The sequence below is a fragment of the Chelonoidis abingdonii genome, chromosome 4 (assembly GCF_003597395.2).
Source record: "Chelonoidis abingdonii isolate Lonesome George chromosome 4, CheloAbing_2.0, whole genome shotgun sequence".
NCBI lineage: Eukaryota > Metazoa > Chordata > Testudines > Testudinidae > Chelonoidis > Chelonoidis abingdonii.
The window spans coordinates 148,997,617-149,020,016 of NC_133772.1; the positions used below are offsets into that span (position 1 = coordinate 148,997,617).

Genomic DNA, 22,400 nt, shown 5'->3' on the forward strand with positions numbered 1-22,400 from the left:
TCTAGCACACTTTGGGCCCAGGCATATTATATAGGCTTCATTTACCCCAAATCCTACACTGTTCATATAAAATGAATAGAGACCAGTCCTCTGACCAGCCTATTTTGCCCAAAGTCACAAGAGACCTGTATTTTATTATTCTCAGGGATACATATGCAATGAGCTGTGATCCATTTCAAAACAAAGTATAACCACCCTTAAAGATGCAGTATAAATGAGGGAAGAAGAGAGAAAATCATTGAGACAGACATTTTATTTTAAATTATGTATGTTTAAGTGCTGTGATGATGGGTACACAGGAAATCCAAAGATGGGGAGAAATGAAGTATTTTTTCTCCAGGCAAAAGTTCTGTAGCATTTCATCATTCCTCTTTTCTTCTCAGTCACTAGAAAACACCGGTGATCAGTCCCACAAAATGCCAACTGATCGTTGCGTTCGGCTTACATTGGTCAGCATAGTAAATGATCTGAAAGAAGCCTGGATCAGTGATCACCCATATCTAGCAATCTGCTACCTTTGGCAATATGCACCCACCTGGGCATGGTGGCTTCTGAACAAGATGGGCAAAATAAGAATAAAAAACTTCAAGAGTGGAGTGGTAAGCCATACCTAACAAGGTGTTCCTGTATATCCTTTCATCTCTCTGTAGGCTGCATTCTGGGTCTACCATTCATCTTCCCCCCTGCTTGGTACCACATTTGGACACTACACAAGAATATACAGCCCCATGGGTTATTGCTGTTCAAACAGCAGAACAGTGAAGTCATTATGCTTATAATGAAACATTTCACCTCAAATGTATCTAGTCTGCAGCGCACAAATGTAGGTTCAGAGCTGGATACTGAGCAGCTGCTAGAGACCTGGCCTGCACCATGCTGTCACTACTATAATATTTAAAGTGACTTGAGCAATATATTTGGAATTCAGACAGGCTGACAATCTCTCACTTCCTTGTAAGTATTGCTTGTGTCACATACTTTAAGCTGTGTTGGAGACAAAAGCCTCATTTTAGGTAGAAAAACCTATATTAAGCAAAAGGTTAAGCATTCTAAATTCAAGTAGCAAAAGTTTCATGTGCACACTTAAAGGTGTCCTGCTGCACAACAGTATGTGATCAGATGCTGACAATACAAACACAAGTAGAATGAGATTTTTTTAACTCCATCTTGTGTGAAGGATTTCCAAATCTAAATTAAATAGAAAATGGAGGAAAATATTAATTAAAAGGTGTTGTGTTCTCATTATTACAGGATGCTGATGTCTCCTATTCTAAAAAGAAGAAAGCTTGAAGAGAAACCTGCACAGAACCCCACTAAACCAAAGCATCTGAGGGGTAGCCATGTTAGTCTGGATCTGTAAAAGCAGCAAAGAATTCTGTGGCAGATGCATGTCACCCACGAAAGCTCATGCTCCAAAACATCTGTTAGTCTATAAGGTGCCACAGGATTCTAAACCAAAGCAGTAGCTATAGCTGGGGGAGTTCTGTCCTCTATTAATCTTTGCAAGTTAAGGCCTTTATATTTTTAATTATTCCTTACATTTTTGCTATCATGTAACCTGACAAATGCAACTTAATGTGACTGTAAGAACATTTCTTGAATAAAAAAGCATGTCTGTAAACATATCTGCTTTACTGTTGCAGGGCCTTCCATAAATTCATTCTTTAGGTTTATAAAAACAATAGGAGGACAGGAACCCTATTGTGATCTTTCTGCTGCCATGAGTTTACCCTGTATTTGGAGGGCAGCTACACAGCATAAACTACTTGATCCTATTTCCACCATTCTGACACCTTACAGACCCCACCCACCAGCCCAGATTCTTCCCTTCCTGGACCCTGAAAGCCTCATGCCCCATAAGCTGGTTGCACCATGGGCTGACATTCAGAACCAATATCAACCAAGCTATGAAGGGGGAAAGTGTGTTCATTGCTTGTGAGGGCTACTCTAGAAGGGCAGCACTGAAGCTGGATAAGCTGTGCGCACACCTAATCAGGTTGGATGGGAGTGGATGCAGCAGGCTTGTGGCTTTCCCCCTTAGCCCTGCATTGTTTAGAGGAAGGCACTTCCCCTCTTTACATAAGGGAGAAGTAATTGTCAGCCGAGCCCTGTCTTCTTTTAGCAGAGTTCTGCTCAGGTAATCAGTTCTAAATGTCGCAGCTGTCTTGGACACCAAGTCAGCAAGGACTCCACCTCCTGCTAGAACATCTCCTTCCTGTTCCTACACAGGAAAGTGGAAGAGTCTGACTACTCTGCTGAAGGGCTTGGGCAGTCAAACAGGTTCCAGTGTAATAGCTTTACACACCTAGATTGCCCAGCTGAAGTCCAGTGCCCTGTTGCCCTTCACAGGGCTAATGCTGGGGGTGGAATTGGGAGGGAGCTGTGGGGAGGGGGGACTGCAAGGGGGAAGCTCTCCTGCATCCTGAACTACCCCCCTGCCTACATACAGCCCCATAATGGTTTGTTTACACTGGAGGAGGGGAAGCTTGGAGTAGCTAGTGTGCACTTTTATAGAAACACTCCAAGGCTTCCTTTGTGAACGGGCAGCTGGTAATACACATTAAATAAAATGATCTGAAGTTATACATAACAAGTTCTAATAAAATCAAAATACAAAATGATCAGAATAAAAATTTCATATAAATATTCATATGCACACTTTGGTTACCAACTCTACAGTTCACTATACTACAATGAGCTGTAACCTGCCTACGAATGCAAGTCACCGGTTGAGCTATATAAAAATAAAAATGCACCACCAACAGTTAGTGGCCAGAGCTAAGTATCTCTTCTCTGAAGTGAAGATCAAGACGTGTGGCAGCCACACAGGGAAAGGGGTTTAGGTAGTTGCAGCAGAGAAAAAACAGATTCTAAAGTTCTTGCCTCCAGCTAGCACCTTTTCTGTGCAAATTAGGTTTCCTTGGTTTGGTAACTGCCATCCAATGCCACTCAATGAGATCTTCATATTTCTAGTTGTACAAATGCAGCATTAGTGTTTGGTTCCTACTTACAGATAGGAAATACAAAAAAACCACCTTACAATTTCAACAGCCTACAACAAAGGCACATGGAGAGATGCAGATGAATAAACAGGGTAGCCAAGCGGTGGGTCTGCTGCTTGCACAGTAAGGTTTCTCAGAAGGACTGGGTGAGCTTGTATACTGTAGCGTTCTTCATCATCATTGGTAGCATACAGCAGCTCCCATGAAAGATTTGCCCATTGACCTCGCACAGCTTCGTTGTTGAGCTTCCCAACCTGCACTAACAATTCCTGAAGGGTAAGCACTCTGCTGGTGTAAACTCCCTTTGAAAGAAAACAACATTTAATTTTCAGTACACTAACAGAATATAAATGTTTCAGTTACAGAGCATAAAGTGAATAGTTAGCATCATTCTGGGTACTGACTTTTTAAAACTGCTTCTTCCATAATTTCAACAACAGCGAAACTGTGAAGACTGCAATTTAACAAGTGAGACTTTCAATACTGCAGTGCCTTGAACCAAATAGTGTGTCATGCACTGGTCCCTTCCTAATATTTAGTGTAAGATGAACGGCGTATAGGCCTCTAGACTATGCTGTTGCATATATTCACTAGAACTGTTGAATCTTTAATAGCTGGATGTTTGACTATCCCCATGTCATAGTTAACAAATGCTGCTGCATTTGCAGAACAGCTGTCCAGCAATTTCCAGCAGTACTAATGACAAATTTTGTCAAGCATTCACTTGTTCTTTGGATGTGAAGTTCTCTGTAAAGTCTTGGAAGTAAGATGCACATTAAAATAATGAGCATGGAAAAAACACATTAATGTTGCTTGCTAGCATTTTGTTTCTCCCCTTACCATGTTAGGATCATGTCCCAAAGAAAAAAGATATGGCTTTTCCTGTAAAACTGCTTGTTGCCACTCAATATCTGATACTAAACCAATGTACCAGTCACTTTCATATTCTTCCAGATAGTTAATCAGCTCTTTGAAGTTCTCTACTGGACCCAGGCTTGCTTTGTCAACCATGAGCTTAAACGTATATCTGAAAGATGCATAACAGAATGTCTAGAGTAAGTATAAACTTCAGAGAGAGGGACAAAGCAGTTATCAAAAGCAATGTAGGTACGATAACCCACTTACAGGTTGTTCTAGTTGTTTCAGTTAGCTCAAACATGGGCACTATTGATTGATCATGGAGAATGCAAAATATTCAATGAATATGGTGACTTACTGTCACTTAGATAGCAAATCTCTCTTCACTACATATAGTTTAAAGTCAGCTCTGAAAGCCAAATACTCTCTTCCGACAGCATTATGCTGTTTTATAATACACATGGCTTTTTACCTGAATGCTTTCAGTGCTAGTTGGAACAGCTCTGGTTTTCCAGTTAGCCAATCCAAACCAACACACCAGGGAATGCCACCAGTGTACGCTCTAAATACATGACTAGGAGCAGGAACTGTATTGTCTAGTCCAAACAAACCAAAACAACAAGACAATACACCATGGACATACAACTCTTTCAAAGCTTTGTCTTTAGTAATGTCTTCAAGTAAATTGGAAGGTTTTTCTTTCAAATGAAAAAAATCCAGTTGACTCAAAACAAAATGGTACCAGTCTTCTGGAAACCTCTGCCTCTTCTCATTGAGTTTGGAAGTAGGTATGGGTGCAGTTCTCCACTCTTCAGGTATGCTTAGCAACTCAGAGTAAGAGCAGCTAAATTCAACTAAAGGTACGCTTACAACTTCCTGCTTCTTTCCTTTGTCTACAGCAGGGAGTCCAAGCACAACAGCTTTGTAGAGTTTATCTTCGGGTGCTGTCTCTTGCAGAGCACCAACTGCGCTCTCCATTTCTACTGACCCTGGAACAGACAAAAGTGTTCTTGGTGTAGCTTCCAATGGCTCGGTTTCTTTTCTTTCTCTTGTTCTGCTGGGGTCAAGATCAAAAAGATCACTATCATCGGTCCAATCTGCAATTGTATCTACACTAAAGCTATCTTCATCCTTTATGGGTCTGAGTTTTTCTACTGCATTGTCAAATGCTTTGGGCTGGGTTAATGGAAATGACCATTCTTTGTTCTTGGTTGTTTTGTCCAGCTTCTCGCACATTTTTGACTTTTTATAGCAATACTGGACAAGTATCCATACAAGCACTTTAAGGAAATCATCTTTCAGTTGCTTTAAGTTCTCATGTGAATCAATGATTCCAGACAAGACATTCCTGGCATCAGAATACAGTCTCACAGGTAGAGCGGTACAAGGGGTTAAAATGTTTCCAAAATGATGATTGAGAGAGAAAGTCTCTGCATGCTCTTGGTGTTCAAAGGCCATTTCAAAAACTTCATCCACTCTGTGTGCTTCTGCAGTGTGGCAGGAAGTTTCCTGCAATTCTAGCCCCTATAGCACAAATGGAAACAAGTCATCTTTGCTCTTTGGCCGCACAAGCAATGCTAACAAATACTATTTTCTTGTATTAAAAATTATTTCCAGCAATTGAAGACACACTTCCATTTCTAATATTTCTGGCACCAATGAAGCTAAGATTTTTTTTTTATAGCACCCATCATACGATATAAGATTGTATTTAACATCTGTAGTCAGACACAATAAATCTGAACTTTCTTTAGAACCTTGCACATTATTTGCCATGTTACCTTTGCCCCTTACAGATCAACCATATACAGTTGTTTTTAAAAACAATGTCTTGAGCCACAGGACGAGTGATACAGTACTTCCGTACTTGCTAATTTAGTAGTCCCACTCCCCCCCACACTTCTTCTATGTCATAACTTGCTTATGTGCTTCAGATCATTTCAAATGTATTATTACGGACTTAACGGTGCAGCACAAAATACCCTATCAGTTGCAAAACTAAATTAGCTACACACCCAGAATGTGTTAACCTTATGTAACCTAACTTGTGTTACTTGTGCTATTACAGGAAGTTCCACAGAAACAAATTTGTTTCTCCAAAACATGACTAGGTAAGTTTTCAGTAAATATTCACCTTAATATTAACACAGCAGTATGTGAAGCCTCTTTCTAGTACTAATATCCACATCAGTCTGTCCTGAAAACGGCACAAGTAGTGTGATCCAGGTAAAGAGAGACCTAAAAAAGATGCAGAAAAAGTTAACTTTTACTGTTCAGTTCTGTTGATTAAGGTTTCTTCTGTACATTGAGAAAACCATTGCAGACACTCTTGTATGAAATAGTTTGTGGCCTGTGATGTCCTTGCAACAGCCCAGCACATTTACACAGCAACACTGATTCTGCCAGAATCAGTTTGGGTTGGCCAAGCACAGCACAGGTGTTACTTCAGTGAATTCCTGGCTTCTTGATGTACATATCTCATAGTGCCCGCAACCGTTACTAGCTGGAGCTTTGGGGCAACCTGCCAGTATGAGACATTGCCTTGTGGAATGGGGTTAGAATGGCCAGCAGAACTAGGGCAGTTGCAATGCTTGTGGTTTCCTCTTGCAATATAAAGAAATTACTGTAGACTACACTGGTTGAGCTGGAGACCTGTTCCTGGATGTTACAGCCAGAACTTGTAAAACATCTTGAAACATTTGGTGAATTTGTGTATACAGAGAGTTTTCCAAGCACTGCTTTTTGCCATACTTTCTTCAGTATAGATTGAGCCTTTGTGCATTAGTGTCTACAACTTTAGTTAGATTATGGACTGCTGCTTATATTAAACTACCTTGTGTTGGGTCAAGAATAGAAACCAAAGCAAGTAAGGTGCAAATCTGGATCCAAATACTGTGTTCAGAACAATGACTACAGTACATTCTGAAACACTTAGGTAGTGTAAATATAAATGACGAGGCAAGCTGGGAAAAGTTAGTGGAAACCAAGTTAATCTTCTTGCCTACAGAGTTACATATATACATAAGCTGTATAATACTACTACAATGCACGTCTATAGAACCGTTCAGCAGAGCATCTCAAAGTGCTTTCCAAACATTAATTCAGCTTCATGACAACCTTATGAGATGTTAACCTCTTTACAACAGGCAAGCGAAGTAAATGGCTTGGTCCAAGATCACACAGTTGAGTCTTGGGCAGAGCAAGGAACAGAACTGTGGGGCATGGAGACAGAGGGAGCCACAGATAAAATAAGTGAGAAATAGCAAAGGAGTGCAAGGTACTTAAAATACTCTAAAAGGAAGGTGGGAATGGGATGAGAGAGAAATATAGGAAAGGAGGCAAGCTTCTTAAAATATAGGATCATGTTTCTTCTATTACCCCCTGTATCAGCAAGGCTGATGATCCTGAAGATAAGACAGAGCAAGGCATGCCTTGCAACTTTTTAAATTAATTCAGCATTTTTTTTGCAGCAGCAGTGGGCCCTGGAAGGGGTCATACCCAGCATTTCTCAGCCAACAGAAAGCTCCCATGATTTCTTGCTTTTGTGAAAAATCAATGTGTACACAAAAGGGAATTCAGAGACTCCCCCAGCAGCAGAGGGTCAGGCTGCAGGGAAAAGGAGGAGGAAGAAATAAAACTGTGTAATTCAAGGAACACTGTTCAACAGAATAACTAAACATTTAAAACAGTTCTTTTTGGCAGTCATTCCCTGCATAGCACACCCACTGATATCAACCGGAGTTCCACACGTGTATGACTGTGGAATATACCCAATTAAAAATGTTAAAAAAGAACAGTCCTCCAGCCAACAGACTCTATATTAGCCCTCCTCACTATGAGTCTGTAATCACTGTAGTACATCATATTTTTGTTAATGGAGAGTGAAGAAGAGAACAATAACCAAATAAGACTTCATACATGGGCTCCCAATTTCTAAATTAATAAACCTGCATCCAAGAACCATTAAGACATGCTTTAGTTAACCTTTACTTGCTCAGTTAGAAGGGAAAAACTTCTGCAAGACAATTGCATTTTTGTCTAAATTACCTGATTCGTAAGAGAGTTTGGGAATGCTTAAGTCATCCTTTATCTATTTAAGACTTTTCTAAAGTGCCTGTCACCATAGTCCCCAAGCACTGATTTATGACAGTATTAATAATAAGCAGCTGTGCTTCTATGGCATTTTTATTTAAGGATCTCAAAATGCTTTATAAATATCAATTAAACCTCAATCCACCTGTGAGGTAGTATCATGCCTGCTTTACGGACGTTTAAGCAGATGTTAAGGCCTAAATTTTGCAAGTGTACCCATTTTTTGGATGTCCCACATGAAACTCTAACAGACTAATTTTCAGAGATACTAAGCACCCACAGCTCCAATGGAATTTGCTGTTCCTTAGCACCACTAGGAAGAAAAATCAGGGCCTCGACATCAAGTTGAGTACCACAAAAAAACCCGAGGCAACCAAAATTAGTAGGCATTTGAAAATTAAGGCATAAATGACTTGCACGTGTCAAGTTAATGGCAATGCTAGCACTTAAAAGTCCTGAAATCAAGCTCACTGCTTTAGCCAGTAGATTGCTCTCCCTCCCACAGAAACATCACATTGCTTTCCTCTACTCTGTTTCAGTGTAAAAGGGTGATGGGTAAACTTGCTATCTAACTGATTTCCTTAATTCAGGCCTTAGATTAGTCAGCTGTCACTTCTCCAGCACATCTGTGATATTCCAAAACAGGACAATGCATGTTTGCTGCCAGCACATTGTTCATTTGCATCCTCACTCACGTTCAAATCATCTTTGACTTGTACAGTGAATTTTAGTTTCAGAATGTTATAAAACACAAATCAGTAAAAACTAGCCACTAGCTTATAGTTAAAATTAAAAATAATCATATTCCACTTGGCTAATAAAGTGCACTTTCTTGCTACCTTTTTGCAAAGATTATTTTAAAATTTGGGCTGTCAAAGCTACTAAAAAATCTTCTCTGTAGTTTAGGTTTTTATTTTTAAATTAAAATAGTGGCACATAAAGCATTGTTGCTTCATCTTTAAATGATCTGAAATCCTAACATGATCTCTTGCTTGGAGATGTCCATTCAAAGATTATCCCTTTAAAAAGCATGTAATTTTTTCTATTTTTAAAAAAATATTGAATCTGAGGCACGAGTGCCACAAGACTGCACTTTCATAGTAGCAATAAGGAAGATGTTCTCTTATTTACTGGAAGAGTGAACTGGGAGTGGGGATTCTCTTTTTGTGGGGAAGCTTCCAACAATTACTTCAAGTCTCTTCAGCCCTTGTACCAAAACCATCGCATAGGGCTGTTGACAAAAGTTTCTGCATTTATCTCTTCCTCCGAAAGTGTGAATGAAGTTAGATTCAATTACCTTTGAATGCTAAGATGCCTCCCTTACTCACCATCACTGTAAGATAGCAAAAGTAAATACTCCTAACTTATCAGTAGGGCAACATGCTCTTGATTATTCTGGCTACGTGTGCCAAGTGTTTGTCAAAAGAATTTCTTGCAATTTCAGCAATTATGTTTTCTTTGGCGGAGAAAAAAATAATCTTGGTTTTTGTTTCCTTTTAGTATCATTAAAAATAAATAAATACATGCCACAATCTTTTGTAAAATTTTACATCCAGAAGGGTCTGTTATGATCCTCTAGGCTCATCTCCTGCATAACACAGACCACAGAATTTTACCAAGTGGTTCATGTATTAAGCCCATAGATTTAAATTAAACCTAGGCAGATCTTTTAGACAGACATCCTCTCTTGTTCAAAATAAGGAATGCCAAGTGCAACATAGTTTTGCCACCATTGTGTCACTGTGTTAAATCATAGCATTCTCTATTAAGAGAATGCAGCAAGGTCAGAAACCACCTATTTTTTTCTTAGCTGAATAAGCCCTGGAACACTGCACTGTTTAAGTTTTAATCTAGGTAGTGAGCGCATTTATTTAACGTAGAGGTTGCAAATCACAATGTTCTCCAATAGAGGCTACACAGATTAAAGCATTTAACTATATTATCTGCAAATTATTTTATACAGCTACAGTTTACCTACCGAGACTACCAGATGCTAGTGCAGACTGTAGTGCAGCAGCCAGACTCGGAACCACTTGCTGGTAGTACATGGTATCTGAACAAACACATGCAGTTGCACCCACAGGTCCAGGCCAGCTTCGGATAGGTCTAGGAAACCCAATTAAAAATATTGGTAGAGTGAAGAGCGGCAGCATGGGGGAAGAAAGTAATGCAGAGACAGCAATGAAGGCCAATACAATTGGGAAGAAAACAATGTTGAGTGTTATTAAGGTGGCAGTAGATTTCCGACGTTGCTTTTTCTCTGTCCATGATGTCAAGAGAACAGCTGCAGCAAAATGCAGTTTTGAGATCAACTGAAGTAATCGATCCCGAATGACACCAGCCTGTTGAGATACATACAATAATCAAATATTTTTCTTAGGTATCTGGTCACATTCAGCATTGCTAGAGTTCTTTCAGGTTTACATAGTTTTATTTAGTACACTTAATATTAATTATTAAACCAAGTGAGAATCCATGTCTATAGAGTTTCAGTCTCCATATTCATAAGCCCTGAGCCCTAATTTTGGAATAAGTGGGCAAGAAAAGAATAGGATGCAATAGCTAGCTGCTTAATCAAAATTAAAATTAGGTTTACCAGTAAGAGTCTGATTCCTGTATCAAGGCTTCTGTTCCACCACACATCTGTATTAAATAGCAACATCTGCACTATCGATACAATCACCATCTCCAACAGGGCATTCTCTGTATTTTGCCAAACCTAAAACAGAGACTGATTATTTGTTGTACCAAGCATCTGCCCCTTCTCCCTTTTCTTGACCTGGAGTATTTCTTCCAAGTCACTTCTTATTTCTTTTGGAAAAAAATTCTTCTACAAGCTAACAAATTAGAAAAAAATTAAAATTACCATTCTAAAGGTTCTTGTGAATCCAAGGCAAATAGATACAGAATGGAGACTTTGTAGGGAACTGTCTAATGAAAGAAATGCTATCATAGCAAATGGAGACACTGCAATTAAAAAAAAGGAAAAAAAAACACGAGAGAAATATCAACGTTTTTTCTTTGCAATTTCTACCAAAGTCCATAAATTGGCTCCAGATCCTGCAGTGAGCTCATTGCAGAATGGAAATCTTAGCTTGTGAATGGGAATTGCCACCACTAAACCAGTAATTTTTTTCGTGAACTTCCCTCTCCCCCTCAAAAAAAAAGGTTAAAATTAGGTGGCATTTTAACACAAAGGGCCCATTCCTGCAAGCACTTAACGCCCATGCTTAACTTGTGATTAGTCTCTCTGAAGTTAATGGAAATACTCAAATGAGTGAAACATGTGAATAAGCACTGCAGGATTATGTCCCAAAACTGGTAGATCAACACAAACAAACTCAATCTGGGCCAAATTTTGGTTCCATAGAAGAGTGTGGAAAATGTGCTATTGACTTCAATGGAAGTAGTATTAAACCTTTAATTAGGAAGTTGCAAGGAACAAATATTTTGACTGACTTCCAGGGTCAAAACAGTTTTCTTTTAGAACTATTTTATCAAAGTTACAGCAAAGATTTTCAAAAGTGACCAGTGATTTTGGGGTTCTAAACCTACACTCCTTAAAGGGGGCTGGTTTTCAGAAAGCATGGAGCACTCACACTCAAAGTCAGTCCCTCAAATTGAGCACCCTAAATTTCATGCACTCTAGATCACTAGTCACTTCTGAAAATCTGAACCCATTAATTGTGCACACAAGGCTACAAGTAAAACTTCAAGAAAAACTTTAAGCCATTTAAATCTTCTTAGCACATACATTTTAACTCACATAGAGAAATGTTATTGCCATGTTTTAATCATGTTACATATAGTATATAGAAGGTATTCCTACCTAGTGTTAGTAAAATCCTTCTGACAACACCGACTTTCATAAGCCTTCTTTGAGTCTCCATGAACATGGTCACAGTCCTGACATCCTTTGGATAAAAAGGGTTTCGGAAGACTCCAAACAAGTACACTCCCTGAATCTCTCTAAGAATCCACATAACTATAAGTAATATGATCAGAATGTAACTCACTATAGCCTGGGGACTGGCTTTGGAAAATGCTGAAAAACCAGCAAAGTGATGCAGCAAGCTGGCTTCTATGAGAGCCAATGTCAAGACAGTCAAATAGAAGAAGAATTCCTTCCACACAGAGTGTATCCTAGGGCCACTGGACTTAGACTTGTTGGAAGCTAAATGGCTGATCATGGTGTGCTTGAAGGCTAGACCAATCTCACTCAGGTTAAGACTGAGTATGAACCCAAATCCAGTCATGAAGAGGACCACACCAACAGTGCTGGGAATGAAATATGATGCTATAGCTGTTCCAGTGGAAATGAGAAACATTACTAACAACCTGAAAAAGGGGGGGAAAAAAAAAGATTTGATTGAAAAGAAAATAGCTTATAAACTACAATGTTATATTTGATCATTATGTCAATAAAATTTACCTTGTATTACTTGACATGGGTGAACCTCCTAGGCCAAACTCCAACACTTGTTCCATTCCCCACAGAAAAAGTGCATCAAGTGGGGGCAGAATCCCCAATGCCCACAAAAATGGCAAAAATAGAAAAATGATGTGCAAAATCTGGTTTGTCTGTTCTAAAACTGGTATGTTAACAGTAAACCTGGATGAAAAAGGAAATGTATTTGACTCCTATGAAAGGAAGATACTGAATATATAGATGCACTTCAAGTTTAACACACGATACATTCAGAAGTATAAAAGTTATGTATCCTATAGTCAAATGTCAGAATATAGTCAGACTTTGGAAAAAAAAAAAAAAAAAAAAAAACACCCACAAAAATAAATATACTTAAATTAATGCCTGGACATTATCAGACTGACAACAACTAGAAGCCGAAAGTTCAAATCCAGATCTAAATTTTTCTGATGTTCAGTATTTGAATCTATAATTCCAAATCAGGCCTATCTCTAATTTTAAAGTACTATATTTGGTATAAATATTTTAAGATATTTAAAAGCTGTAAAAATATACTGCTTGATAACTGATCCTTAAAAGGACAGTGAGGCAAACAGTTACTTCCAATAGTACTGAATTTAAGACTGAGGGTGACCATTTTAACTATCCTAACCTTATAACCTCTCAGTCTCCACCTAACTTTTCTTGAAAGCTATTAAGTTCTTAATTTTCTACAAAAGCAAAATAAAAGCATTAAGTTCTATTGGAAAAATCCAGAAGCAGCCTAGAAAATTATACAATTGACTTACATCTCTAATACAAATCTTTCAAGAGAGTTATTTCATAGCATTTACCGACAAACTGCAGATATAAGCCAACATTAAAGTTATATAAACATGATAGAAGTTTACCTGTGTGCAAGATCCACTGCAATAAAGACAAAAATATAGAACGGTCTCATCAGAGCAGTAATTTCATAAGTATCCAGCGCCTGAAAAGTAGCTGTCTCTATAGCTGTGTTTATGATTAAAGAATATTCTCCTATACAAATAGTTACCCATCCAAACACAAAGATCACAACAGTTCCTCCAATGTTACTATACAGCAAGGTTATTCTGTTTGGCAGCAAATACCAAGTTCCCAACCCACACATTACCCCAGCAAGAAAGGAATGAAAAACAATGTTGACAATATATTTCTTGCCTGGAATAATAAATTTAACTGTCTCTGAACCCACACAGCTGGAAAATTCATACTCATCTTCATCCCTTAGGGTATTCTGAATTTGCATTCTTTCTACTGTCACTGTTTTCTGTCTTGCATACAGATTTGTCATCTGGAGAATAAGTGCTGTAACAAGCATCAGTCCTCCTGAAAGTGCAGCAGTGTAATAGTCTTTCATAATGTCTAACTGATACAAAAGTGTTCCTACTCCTCCCAAAACCCATGGTGTCAGGAAAAGAATGATCTGATTCACATATATGTAAGGAGGCGCACAGTAGCCTAATTTAAATCGGGGACCACCCAAAACAGTCTGTGGAAAGCGCTTCAAGAAGAACTCCTGTTTGTAATCATTCAGGAGAGGTACATCTGGACCCATTCTTATTACTCAGGAATCCTGGATGAGTCCCATCTTTCCTGTAACACAACAGCAGATAAAGAAAAATAAGGTAGTGTTACTAAATGACACATTAAAAACTTCACAAGTAGGCAATAAAGATAATTGTTTTGTCCTGTTTTCATTTGTAAAATCATATGGAATTCTCATGTTGTGAATTTCAGGAGACATCATCTATCCTATCTGCAGAATACACTGAACTCTAAGGACTATAAGTAAACTGTTAAAATAGAGAAAAAATTTACAACATATTTTAAAATACAGAATATACTGACCATTGCAGAATTTATGTGAAGAATTATAGGACTAATTTAACATGGCCTCTACTCTTTGGAATTAATAAAATGAATTGTTCACCTTCACAACAGAGCACTTGTCTAGAATTGAAATTTACATCTAGCCCCATTCCAACTTGTGATTTAAGCCTTGATCCCCCAAGGACTTTCAAATGGGAGGCCACCCATGTCCAGGAAGAAACCCATCGATTTCAGTGAGGATCCATGTGCGTACAGGAGTTCCACACTGAGTTCCCTGTAAAACTAGGGCTGTCTAGATCAGGGGTCGGCAACCTTTGGGAAGTGGTGTGCCAAGTCTTCATTAATTTAAGATTTTGCATGCCAGTAAGAGATTTTGCATGCCAGACTGGCAATGCAGGTGGCAGATGGAACCCCAGACTGGCAGCAGGTTGAGCTGCTCAGCCTGCTGCCAGTCTGGGGTTCCGTCCACCGGCCCCTGCCAGCCAGGGTCCCGGCTGCCGACCCTGCTCAGCCTGGGTTCTGTTCATCCAGGCCAGCAGTGGGCTGAGCAGAGCCAGTGGCCAGGACCCCAGCTGGCAAGGGGCCGGCAGTCGGGACCCCAGACCAGCAGCGGGCTGAGAGGCTTACAATCAAAGTATAAGATAAGACACAGATGGGGAAGTACATGTAAACTAATGTGACAATATTGGTCAGCACGATGGGCAGTGGCCTCAGCAGACCACTAGCCTAATTGTTTGCCATCTCTACAAAAAAACTGACAGCAAGAGTTTTAAGTAGTACAGTGAGGTAGCTTTGTAGATCTTTATGGGGCACTCCATACAACAGAGGGATAGCACAGGAGAACGCACAAGGTGCTTGTTTGAAAATGTAATAAGTAGACAATGAATGCTATTGGTTGACATACCCAATTCCCCATCTGTAATACGGGAGAAAAAAATTGAAGACCTAATTGTAACAGGCACAACATGTATTCAGAATATGCTTGTTAATATATGAATCAGCAAGGCCAGCAAACCATTTATAGGGTTGTTGCTTCCATTTGGATTTTTTCTGGGCCAACTGTGAATATAGGTAGACATCCAAAAGGAATTATTACTCAAGGGTAAGGAAACTTTTAAAAGGAGATATCTTTGTACTCTACAAACGTAATGATATAAATGTATGTTTTGCTCTCTTACTGATCACAGAAGCAAGGATCTAGACGCAACAGACAGGAGTACTCAGTCTGAAGCCCTGGACAGAGAACAGGACTCAGAAAAAACTACTGTGTAACAACTCACTATTTTTGTTTTAAATGAGGTACCTGCAGGTATAGTTAGAAGATTTAATGCAGAAAGTGTTTTATACTAGCTGTCTTCTAACTGACAAGTAAACTGCACCCCATTTTTAACAGCACTATAGGTGTAATGAGAAACAAATGTGCTTGTGCCACTGACATGTATCCTCTCACTACTATATTTAATATTTGTTAAGTGCTTTAGTGCACAATGTACAGTTTACATTCACCAAGGAAACAGTCACATGGTCTGCAAGCATACACTGGGCATCACAACATTCCATCAGAAATAATGGAAATGAGAGGCATCAAGATACTCTAAATTAGTGTTACTGGTCAATAATTGGCATTTTCTCTAAAAGATATCAGGCTAAATCAATACATTATACTCAGTAATAAAATTTAGAGCCATGAAGTATTGTTAATCTGCTGCCCTTATAACACAGAGGACTCTCTACATAGTATTGTACATTTCTTCTGTTGTAACTTTGCATGTTGTGGTATTATTTGCATTCTCCTTGCAACTGAGGTGAAAACAGCAATCATGTCTGAAAGCAACTAAAATGTAATGTGGAAATCCTGCCAATCATGCAGATACTGGATAGGGCATTCATTACAAACAGTTCTACAGTTTATAAATGCAATATGGACACACCCTAGTAAAAATGTTCAAAAGGGACATTTGGAAAAAAAAAAGGACATTCTAAGCTTGCTCAGAAGTCACTGGAACTTTCATAAATAAAATTAAATAGCATGTTTTAAAGTGCTGTGTGTGCAACAGTGCCAGGCTATATGTGAAAAACTGTGGGGGCATGTAAAGGAGAGAAATTCAATTTTAAAGGAAACATAAACCAAAGGTAAAGTTTTACTTTTTTTTTAAATAAAATTTCCCTGGCAGCTGTGATTTTATGGTTTTCCCACAGTGTTATTTGTTTCAAGTTTAGTCTGCGTTCTTGTTTCTAAGTATATATTTGCTAAACCATAAACAAAATATTAACCAATAAAACATATTTAACAATGTTTTATTTGTTAAATAAACATATTTCCACTACAAAGTTCTGCATAAATAATAGACATACTTGCATAAAATTTAAAATCTGTGTGTATAAACAGTCCTCCCACCCGAGTGCAATGCAAAACAGAAACATTGTAAGGCACTATAAAAAAAAATAAACAAATTTGTAAGAGAAATCAGAGACTTAAGCCCAACAAATATGGGAAACCATGTAATCTTAAATATCTCTATCTGACCTCTGAATTGATAAATATGTTGGTGCCAGATCTTCAAACAGGAGCTTACGTATGTATAGTTACCTCTGCACAAGTCCCAGCAAAAGTAACTCTTTGCAGGATCTACCCTTAGTTTGCATTTCTAAAGTATGTGGACAGTTCTAGGCTGACCACATTGCCTGGTTACCCTGCTGGCCTGGGTGACAACAGTCACATCAAACATAAGCTACCTTTCTTCACTTTCAAAGCCCTTCATGGCCTAATTCCAACCTACCTATTTTCTCTCTTTCATTACTGAAGCATCAACTCCCACCTCTGATCAGCCCATGATGTCATTTGTTAATTTGTTAAACAAGCACGTTTGTGTTTTCTCCCATGCTGTCCCTCATCTGGGAGAAGCATCCCACAAAATATCTGCAAAGCTACCTCATTAGTGTCCTTTGCTGGGATGCCTACAAAAACACTGACAATAGGTAGATCACTGAAGTGCTAATACCTGCCTATCATACTGATCAATATTGTCTCACTGTTTCCTTGTACTCCCCTGACCTATATCCATCTGTTGTCCCTTGTCTTATACTTTGATTGCAAGATCTTGGGGGGGTTGCAGCTTTTTGTTCCATTCGCACTAGCACAATGGGCTCCTAGGTACTACTACAATACAAACAACAACAATTGGACATAACCAGCGTAGTTCTAAACCTTTATTTTTCAGTTGCTTATATCATCCCCATTACCCAATAGTATCTGAAAACCATTAAATCCTTTAATGTGTTCAGCCTCACAATATCCCTCTGAGGTAGAGATGTGTTATCCTTATTTTACAGATGGAGAAGAGAGGTACAAGGAGACTTGACCAAAGTCACATAGGAAGTTATTGGTGGAGTCAGGACATGAACCCGAATCTCCCAAATCCCAAGCTAGTGCCCTATGTATGAGACCATCCTTCTTCTACAGGGCTTAGATCGTTAAGAGCAGCTTTAAATTTCTTGGAGAGGCTGAAAGAGTGAGCTGATGAATGACAACTTCTAGTATTTCACAGCAAAACATAGGATTATATTTGTATAATTTTCATTTTTTAACTTATGTCATATAAGGCTTTGGGGTTATTTAGAAGTCATCTGCTTAGTACAAGCCAGGCCACAATACTCAACACCTCCCATCACATGAAACTATCAGTAAGATCAAACAACCATAAACAAATAAAATAAATACAAAAATAAGCACACCCCTACCCCAAGCAGAGTTTTAATCCTCAGAGACTTCGTGAAGTCCATCAAGGACTTAATTACTGCTATGAAATGTTCATAGAAGGTGCTCAGCTATCACGATGAGGGGGTGGCAATATAAAACCCTAAAATCAGAAGTAGATTTTGTACTTGGATTAGCAACTGATCATGACGATTTTGGAAGACTCATCTAACACACTACAGCTCCATAGCTGCATACACACAAACCTCTTGTCAGATCAAGGGTCACCTACAAATTGCACGGACTTTGTTCTAAAAACTAAGAAAGATAAGGTCAAGTTTGTTTTAAGTGCAAGGCCCAGGGGTACATCAAAGTCTTAGTCCTAGGGCCAGCATTCACACCCAGGGCCGGCTCCAGTGTTTTTGCCGCCCCAAGCAGCAGGGAACAACAACAACAAAAAAAAGCCGGCAGCAGCTCTACCTTGCCACTTCATTCTTCGGCGGCAGCTCCTTCCCTCCGAGAGGGACTGAGAGACCCGCCATCGAATTGCTGCCAAAGAGCCGAACGTGCCACCCCTCTCCGTTAACCACTCCAAGCACCTGCTTCCTGCCCTGGTACCTGGAGTCAGCCCTGTTCACACCCCACCCTCCGCTCCCACAGCAGCATCCCAAATATCTTTTGGGGAAGGCACGATCTCTTTGTTTTGCGTTTGTACAGCGCCTAGCACAACAGGTTCCCCATCCAGGACTGTGTGCCCTGTCAATGTCTGCAGTGGCCACCCAGCCGGGGACACAGCCCCTACAACCCCCCACAAACCCTGGCACTTTCAGGCTCTGGAATCAGCCCTCGGGCTTGGCCCCAGTGGAGCCCGAGGCCGGCCACTCCAGCTCGGCGTGGGGAGCGCGCCAGGCTGCCGCTGGCGGGGCTTAGCCCTGAGGGCAGCACAGCCCGGTCAGCGCCTCTCGGTAAGCCGCGTACCTGGGGGCTGCGCGGGCTCCCCGGCGTCGGGCGCGGCGAGCCCCAGGCACAGCGGCGGCGGAGCCCCATCAGCGGCTCGCGGACCCAAATCCCCCCGCTCCACCCCCGTTGGTTTCCACAGGAACCGAACTGAAGCGGGCACCGCCTGGCGGGGGATCCTCCCACTCCGCCTAGGCCGCTGCGGCGAGGCGGGGGCGCGGGATTCAGACGCGGCGGCGGCAGGGGCCGCTCTCGCTCTCTCCGCAGCGGCGGCGCTGGCTCCGGCTCTCCCGGCCCCGCGCGCTGACGAAGGGAGCTGCGTCCCCCTCCCCCCGCCGCCGCCATTTTCCCGCCTGACGCAGCCCTCAGTCAGGGGACCCGGCCACGGCCGCCTACTGCACGCACCGCGGCGGCGGCGTGGCCGGGGGGTTAGTCCTAGGCTGTGTCCCTAGGGTCGGTACAACCGGCGGCCCCTGCGCGCTCGTGGTTTCGGTAGGGCCGACCTGGGGCACTGCTGCGCCTCTGCTGACGCTGGGCACCAGCGGGACAAGGGGCCTGACCCTGCCTTCGCCCCGGGCGGGGGGATGGATTCCTCAGAGGACACCTGGGGGCTGAGAGGGGGGTTCAGTGGGGGTGGTGGGCACTGCCTGCCGCCCTGCCTTGGCCGTTCCTGCCCCTCACCGTACTTAGTCGTAATGCCCTTTGGGGCTCGCTGCGGAGAAAGAGCCGGGGTCCCAACCAAGCCCTGGTCGCTCTTAGCACTTAGTTAAAACATACGTTTGTTCCCGCCCCACCCTCACACTTAAGGCCCCGTATAGACCCACTGGTGGCATGTGGCCCTGCTCACCAGTTAGGATCACAGTGTGCTAGGCTCTAGAGCGGGAGTTCTCAAACTCCCCCCTTCTGACAACAGAAATTACCCCATGACCCCAGGAAAGGGACCAAAGCCTGAGCCCAGAGCTCTAGAAAGGAATTTTTGTGTCCGAGGCAAGGGCCGGCTCCAGGCTCTTTGGCGGCAGGTCCCTGAGTCCCTCTCCGAGAGAAGGACCTGCTGCCAAATTGCGGCTGAAGAATGAATGAAGCGGCGGCAGCAATTCAGCAGCAGGTCCTTCCCTCCAAGAGGAACTCAGGGACCTGCCGCTGGATTGCCGCTGAAGATGCAGTGGTGATAGAGCTGCTGCCGAAGTGCCGCCGATCGCGATAGAGCTGTGCCCCTCTGCTTTGCACATCTGCTGCAAGTGCCTCATTTGCCTCGCCCTTGTTACGGCACTGCCTTAGCCAGGCTATCCCGGGGCTAGGGAAATCCTGAGCCTCACTGCCCCTGGTTGGGAGGAGCAAAGCTGAAGCCCAAGGGCTTTAGCCCTAATCAGGGGGGCTGTAAACCTGAGCCCCGCTGCCTGGGGCTGAAGTTCTTGGGCTTTGACCCCAGTGGTGGGGCTTGGGCTTCAGTCCTTGACTCCAGCAGGTCTAAGCCAGCCTTGGCAACCTCATTAAAACAGGGTCATGACCCACTTTGGGGTCCTGACTAACAGTTTGAGAATCACTGCACTAGACCATTGCTACCTGAGTACAGGGATTGGACCAGCTCTGAAAACAACCTAACCTTCTTAGGCTCAGATTGGGTCAGGTTGGCTCTGATCTTCTCTTCCTGCCCAGGAGGTTGGAGTGATGGCAATTGCGTACCCTGCTCTCGCTGGCCACCCGCCTGCACTGTGTGTACTGCGGAGTTAGCTTGCCCATGAGTCACAACATCTCTCATTCCACAGTGAGGTGACAGCAATGGCCAATGGGGGGAGGGAAGGGCCATGCAGGCGGCGACCAGAGACGTATCGTGAGTATGGGGAGCAGGTTTGGGGGGAAGTATCAGGGTCAGGTCAGATCTGAAAATAGCTTGATACTCTTGGGTGGAATTTGGGTCAGCTGTGCTCAGGTCTCGTCTGGGTCTGGGTCAGGCTTTAAAATTAGCCCTGAGCAGACCTGTACTAAGGACTGTACAAACCACATAACAAAAGATGGTCACTGCCACAGTGCATACGTTAAGATAAGACAGCAGATGGATACAAACAGATTGGAAGGCCAATAAAACACCTTGCCGATCTATATACTCCTGCTGTCTCCTTACCCCATCCTGTTATTTATATTTTAAAAAAATTACTGTTGCTATTTTCAGATACATTAGTTACTACCACAAAAACCATAGGCATTCCCAAAGTAAACATTTGTTAGCTAACACTTAAGTCGTGACTTGTAAGTTCAAATATTATTCGTCACTGCAAATATTAAACTCTGGAATTCATCAGCTAAGGTTAATTATATAGCTCTTGCCCAACTGTAACACACTGTTGATTAATATACATCTATACACTGGGCATTTTTGGCTGTGCAACACCAAAACAACTTTAACTCTGTCCTAGAAGTACAGTAACTCCTCACTTAACCTTGTAGTTATGTTCCTGAAAAATGCAACTTTAAGTGAAATGATGTTAAGCAAATCCAATGAGCTGGTTTGCGGCATTTAGGAGGCGGGGGGAGCGAGTACTTGGTGCAGGCTCCCCCTCTTTCCCCCTTGCCTGCATTGGGGAGCCTGTGTGCCGAGTCCTCGCTCCTCCCTCCTGCCTCCAAAACACCACAAGCCAGCTGCTTGCTGCCAGCAGGAGGCAGGCGGAGGAGGGGGAAGGCGCTGATCCACGGGATGTGCCAGTGAGCAGGAGGCACTGGGCAGAGGAGGGGGGTGAAGGGAGGCTGCCAGTTGTGGAGAAAGCAGGCAGCCATACAATGTAAGGGTGGAACATTGCACAACTTTAAATGAGTATGTTCCCTAATTGATCAGCAACGTAATAATGAGACAATGTTAAGCAGGACAACTTTAAGTGAGGAGTTACTGTAATTATGTGGGAGATGGAATGGGGAGGGGTCTTTGAAACAACTTTATCTATCCATTTCACTTGACCTGTCAATGCTTTTCTTTCAGCTCCAAAGTAGATGTGCTGACTGTACTGTTCTTGACCTAATCACATCAGCCATGCCATCAGGGGCTCACTCACCTGCACATCTACCAATGTGATATATGCCATCATGTGCCAGCAATGCCCCTCTGCCATGTACATTGGCCAAACCAGACAGTCTCTACATAAAAGAATAAATGGACACAAATCAGACGACAAGAATTATAACATTCAAAAACCAGTCGGAGAACACTTCAATCTCCCTGGCCACTCGATTACAGACCTAAAAGTCGCAATATTACAACAAAAAAACTTCAAAAACGGACTCCAACGAGAGACTGCTTGTAAGGAGGCGCCCTGGCTCCCCGCTGCACCTGAGGGGGAAGAGCCAGAGCAGGCACCTCTGTGGGCGGAGCCAGTACCACCTGTTCCCGCCTCCCCCCCCCCCCCGAAGTCAAGGGGCGGGACAGGAAATATAAAAGCCAGGGCTCAGAGCTCAGTTAAGCCCAGGACACTGAAGAGCACGGACGTGGAGGCCAGAGCTCCCGCTCGGCCCAGCTTGCCTT

The 22,400-nt window shown here is 42.0% G+C and overlaps 2 protein-coding genes across 8 annotated transcripts in view; one reads left to right on the forward strand and one right to left on the reverse strand.

Annotated features, from left to right (window-relative positions):
- DHRS7 (dehydrogenase/reductase 7) overlaps window positions 1-1,625 on the forward strand; it is a 44,346-nt gene extending 42,721 nt beyond the window's left edge. For both annotated transcript variants that reach the window (XM_032783219.2, XM_032783218.2), the window contains 2 exons: window positions 384-599; window positions 1,252-1,625. In XM_032783219.2, coding sequence (XP_032639110.1) covers window positions 384-599; window positions 1,252-1,290 — 255 coding nt within the window. In that variant the 3' untranslated portion in view covers window positions 1,291-1,625. The remainder of the gene's footprint in view (window positions 1-383; window positions 600-1,251) is intronic.
- Window positions 236-19,181, reverse strand: PCNX4 (pecanex 4). Of its 6 annotated transcripts, none has more exons than XM_032783212.2 (12): window positions 18,551-18,869; window positions 17,977-18,095; window positions 13,272-13,998; window positions 12,385-12,564; window positions 11,782-12,290; window positions 10,819-10,919; window positions 10,549-10,671; window positions 9,931-10,294; window positions 5,995-6,098; window positions 4,333-5,384; window positions 3,843-4,029; window positions 236-3,304 (listed from the first exon to the last, which is right to left on the reverse strand). In XM_032783212.2, the coding sequence occupies exons 3-12, from the start codon at window positions 13,958-13,960 to the stop codon at window positions 3,053-3,055; spliced, it is 3,561 nt and encodes a 1,186-aa protein (XP_032639103.1). In that variant the 5' UTR covers window positions 13,961-13,998; window positions 17,977-18,095; window positions 18,551-18,869; the 3' UTR covers window positions 236-3,052. The 6 variants fall into 6 exon arrangements, with proteins under 6 accessions (XP_032639103.1, XP_032639104.1, XP_032639107.1 ...); XM_032783213.2 differs by having other exon boundaries at window positions 18,532-18,869; XM_032783216.2 differs by lacking the exon at window positions 18,551-18,869 and adding an exon at window positions 16,591-16,668 and having other exon boundaries at window positions 17,977-18,398.
- Window positions 19,182-22,400: the final 3,219 nt, after the last annotated feature.